Source organism: Ammospiza caudacuta, chromosome 7, assembly GCF_027887145.1.
Source record: "Ammospiza caudacuta isolate bAmmCau1 chromosome 7, bAmmCau1.pri, whole genome shotgun sequence".
NCBI lineage: Eukaryota > Metazoa > Chordata > Aves > Passeriformes > Passerellidae > Ammospiza > Ammospiza caudacuta.
The window spans coordinates 4,968,489-4,973,523 of record NC_080599.1 but is presented as its reverse complement, the minus strand read 5'-3'; the positions used below and the strand labels follow the sequence as shown (position 1 = coordinate 4,973,523).

General features: G+C 51.7%; 1 protein-coding gene across 1 annotated transcript; it reads right to left on the bottom strand.

Annotated features, from left to right (window-relative positions):
• Positions 1-270: 270 nt before the first annotated feature.
• LOC131559712 (olfactory receptor 14A16-like) lies at positions 271-1,188 on the bottom strand (the record flags this gene model as incomplete). Its single annotated transcript, XM_058808146.1, has 1 exon — positions 271-1,188. A coding segment is annotated over exon 1 (918 nt), but the record flags the coding sequence as incomplete, so codon positions are not given.
• Between the last annotated feature and the right edge of the window lie 3,847 nt (positions 1,189-5,035).

The following is a 5,035-nucleotide window of genomic DNA, read 5'->3' as shown; positions in this document are numbered from 1 at the left end:
TCTTATTTTTCCCAGAAAGAGGTACCCAGACTGTCCATAACTCTTTGTTTTTTATTTTCTCATATTGTCCTAAATCCTAATTGTCCAAATTTTTATTACTCTAATTATATTACTATTTTATAACACTTTATTACTAATAAACTTGTAAAATGTCAAAACCAAGTGATAAGTGTTTTTCACAGACCTCCAAAATGAAACCAAGAATTATAAGATATCACTTCTATTACAAGTGATTTGCAAACATTGGCCAGCAGTTTAATGATTCTGAAACCATCCAGTCATCAGTCTCCACACTGCAGCCTTGAGCTCCTGGTTCCTCAAGCTGTAGATGAGGGGGTTCAGGGCTGGAGGCACTACCGAGTAAAGTAGTGACATCACCAGATCCAGGGATGGGGAGGACATGGAAGGGGGCTTCAGGTGAGCGAATGTGCCAGTGCTGAGGTACAGGGAGAGCACAGCCAGGTGAGGGAGGCAGGTGGAAAAGGCTTTGTGCCGTCCCTGCTCAGAGGGGATCCTCAGCACGGCTCTGATGATCTGCACATAGGAAAAAACAATGAACATAAAACAACCAAATAGTAAAAAAATGTTAAACACAATGAGCCCAAATTCCCTGAGGTAGGATTTGGAGCAGGAGAGCTCGAGAATCTGGGGAATTTCACAGAAGAACTGGCCCAGGGCATTGCCATGGCACAGGGGCAGGGAGAATGTATTGGCTGTGTGCATGAGAGCAGTGAGAAAGGCACTGGCCCAAGCAGCTGCTGCCATGTGGGCACAAGCTCTGCTGCCCAGGAGGGTCCCGTACTGCAGGGGTTTGCAGATGGACACGTAGCGGTCGTAGCACATGATGGTCAGGAGAGAAAACTCTGCTCCAATGAAGAACACTAAGAAAAAGAGCTGAGCAGCACATGCAGTGTATGAGATGTCCCTGGTGTCCCAGAGGGAATTGTGCATGGCTTTGGGGACAGTGGTGCAGATGGAGCCCAGGTCGCTGAGGGCCAGGTTGAGCAGGAAGAAGAACATGGGCGTGTGCAGGTGGTGGCTGCAGGCTACGGCACTGATGATGAGGCCGTTGCCCAGGAGGGCAGCCAGGGAGATGCCCAGCAAGAGGCAGAAGTGCAGGAGCTGCAGCTGCCGCGTGTGTGCGAATGCCAGCAGGAGGAAGTGGCTGATGGAGCTGCTGTTAGACATTTGCTGTCTCTGGCCATTGGAAGCTGTTCATGGAGAAAAGTCAGTGACCGGTTGGGAGAAACTTCTTCCAGCAAAATTAAAGGCTTTCCCACAGATCCTTCTCCTGTAACACTCTGACACCCTTTTCATTTTCCAGCAGATTTTCCTTCAGCTCCAAGTGTGGAGCCCTGGCTGGTGCTGCATGACTGGGACTTCAGGTTCAGGGCAGGTACACACAGAGGTTTTTTTAGTTCAGCCTTGCTGTGCAGACATAGGCGAGGGACAAGGACCTGTCCTCATGTTCCTCTTTGAGTCTCTGTTAACACAGAAGGCCCTGTCAGCATCTGCCCTCCCACTGCCAGAGAACAGGAATGGTAAAGTCTGTTTAAAAGTACTAGTGTTATTTACAGCTTTTATTCATCTCCCCTGCTGAATATTTTTGGATGTCAGAAACTCTGCATTTCTGCTGCCCTCAGGGAGAACACTGAGTTCTCTGAGGCAAGGTGGTGAGTGGAGAGGGAGGGAAGGAGGTCTGTCACCCTGTCCTGTTCCAGGATTCTCTGGGCTTTCACCTTTCCCAGAGAGAGGATGATCACCCTCCCATGTTTCCTTTAAAAACCATCCTGACATTGCTGAGAGCAGATGGATCCCCACAGTCCACCAAATGTCCATCCCCTTTTCAAGGTCTCAGCCCCACATTTGTACCCAGGACAGGGCTAATTTCACCAACCCAACAGCATTTTCTCATCATAGACCTTCTGTGTCTCACCATGGGGCTTTTAGATAACACAGAGATGCTACAGGACAGGTTTGTATCCTGCAGGGAAGCTCAAAGCTTTGACTGAAATCTCAGGGAGATTCCAGGTGTCCTATGATGGCATTGGATTGAGGGAGATGCAGCTCCTTCCCTGGCTGCACTGACAGCATTGCCCAGAGCCTGGACTGGGGACAGTGTCACCCTGAGCCAGCTGTGCCCCCTCCAGAGCCCCCAGGGCCAGGCAGCTGCTCCCAGCTCTGTGCTCTGCAGAGGGAACTGGGCCCAGGGCTGCAGAGCTGCCCCACGGCTCTGCTGCAGCTCTGCCTGCACAGGAGGGGCTGCACGCCTTGGAGCCCCAGCCCTGAGGGCAGAGGCTTGCCTGGGGGACAGGAGGGAGGGGGCTTGTTCAGAGGGATGGGCTGCACTGGAGGTGATCCTGTTGGCATCTCTAAACTCTCCCTGCCACTGCATTGCTGGGTTTTGTTTTCTCTTATTGCCTGATCTTCTCTCTGCTTCCTGGAGATTTCCCTCCTGCAGGTGTTTCTCTGTGCCTGATCCCTCCCTGCCAGCACTCACAGACCCCAAATCTCTGTGCCCTCTCCTTGGCCCTACAGAACCCTGTCTGCAGGGCACTGGCTGGGGCAGGTTCTGTTTGCAGATGGGACAAAGGACAGCTCAGACTGAGCCTGATGGCTCCAGCAAAGGGGATGTTGGTGCTGTCTGTGGGCAGAGTGGCTGAAAACACATTAGGGATCTCCTGTGTACCTATTGATCACTGAAAGTAACAGGTCAAATGTCTCAGACACTTGTAAAATTTCATAATTAATAATTCATAATTAATCTTTAATGTTAATCCCCCGCTCCCTGCCATTCTCCAATATTCGGAAACTGAAGACAAAGTCTTTGGAAATGTCCTAATTTTTAATGAAATCCTTGTATTGGAAATATTTTATGACTGACCAGCATTCCTCAGCATGTCAAAGCTCCATGAGCATTTCACCTCCCCTGCACCAGAAATAATCAGAGTTTTACTCACAGAGTCTGCAGGCATTTGGATGTTCCAGCTTTAGGAGATGGCTCCAGGAGCTGCAGCTACATTGTCTTGCAGCCAGAGGTTTCTGTGCCAAGGGCTGGCAGTGATTGTGCCCCAGGCACTTCTCAGCACCTTCCCAGCCTGGACTGATTGAAGCTCTCTGTGCCTCTGTGCTGTGCCCAGAGTGGCTGCAGGCAGTGCCCCAGCCCTGCTGGGCTGGGAGAGGAGTTGCTCCTAAGCAGAAATGTCTTTTTGAAGCACTTCTTGGTTTGCAGGCAGCTGCCTCTGGGCCAGGAGCCCAGCCCAGCTCAGCAGCACAGACACAGCACAAGGACTTTAATGACCCTCTTGGGGCTTTGGTGTTGTTTACATCAGACTCAGTCCCTGAGAGAGTGTTCAAAAAACTTCTCAAGAACTCAAAGCTAAATTGAAACTCTGAAGTTTCTTTAAGTTGTTATGGGGTCCCAGTGAGGAACACAACTCAAAAAGTGTCCCCAGGTTCCAGTTAGAGGAGAACACAGGAGGCAGTGATGACAGCTGGGGATAAACAAGGCCAAGGTATCTCTGGTGCTGAGCACACCTGGATGTGTTTGAGGAATGCAAAGGGTCAAGGCCTGAGCCCCAGCCCCTGGCCAGGCAGATCCTGTCCCTCCCTCCTTGCTCAGGGCTCTTCCCGGGATGGGCACTGGCATGTGGGGATGTGCAATGCCGAGGGCAGGAGCATGGGGTGGGCCCTGCCAGGCTGCTGAGCAGGGACAAGGAGGCAATGAGGCCTCAACCCTGCAAGGGTCACTTGTCCCCTCATGGCCTCAGGCCCAGGCCCAGCAGCCATGGCCAACGTGCTGCCCAAGTTGGCTCTGGCAGGGCTGTCTTGCAGCTGCTGCCCATCCCTGTGCCCTGTGCAGCCCAGGCTGTCCCACGGTGTCCCTGCCCTGCGCCTCTGTCCCTGCAGGCTGTCGGCATCCCCTGGCTGCCCCACCTGGCTGGGCCCTTCCTTTGCTGACAGCTCTGCCTCCTGCCTGCCCCTGTCTGCTCACACAAAGCCTGGGGCTGACCCAGACTCCTGCTGGGGATGTGCTGCACCACAGCCCTGCCCTGCCAGGGAAATTCCTTTCTCTTTGGGTCCTGTCTGGCCCTCCCTATCTGTCCTTTGCATTAATTCTTTCTTTCTCTGTCTGTTCTCTACTATGTCAAAAGGAGCCACCATCTCTGAAACCACCCTCCAGTCCCTCCCAGGGCTCTCCTCTGCTGTCCTCAGTCTCCACCCCACTGAGCACAGAGATGCTTTGTCCCTATATTGTGCTCATGTGCTTGAGGCCTCCAAACCCCACCTTGGGAAATCTCTGGGCCCTCTCCAAGATATTGGCAAATGAAAACATTCTGCTCATAGGCTAAGAAAATCACCTCAGGACAAGACCAGTCAGACCTGTGTGTCCTGGCTACTTTTGCCTTGGAGCAATCATTGGATAGATGGGTTTTTTTAGGCCGAATTTCAGTTTTGCCCATGGGCACTTTGATGTGAGCAACGATTCTCTTCTCTTTTATTGGAAGTAAAACAGAGGCCTGGTGTTTCAGGGGCAGATGAACAGCAGCCACCAAGGGCCAAGGCGAGCCAGACCTTTCTGGAATTGCAGCTTGTGCCTGAGAGAAATCCTTGGATACACATAATTTGGGAGGTAGAATACAAGGTTTGGCCACTGGTCCCTTGATGACAAGGCCATTTCTTTTCCATCTGAAGCAAAGAGAGAGCCCCAGGGTTTGATGGTAGATGAGAAGCAGCCCCTGGGAGGCCAAGCCAGCCAAACTTGTCTCTCCTGGCAGCTTTTGCTTGGGAGCTATCCTTGGATATATGAAATTTAGGGCCCAAATCTCAAATTTGGCCATGGTCCCTGGATGAGGAGACTGTTCTATTTCCATCACAAGGAAGGCAGAGAGCCCCAGTGTTTCAGGGGTAGATGACAGGTGGCCATCAGAGCCCACAACACCTGTGAGAGCAGGCAGGTTTTGTCTGGGAGAAACCTTTCATGTAGAGAATATTTTAGGAGGAGTAGCAATTTTGGCCATGGAGGAATAAGAAG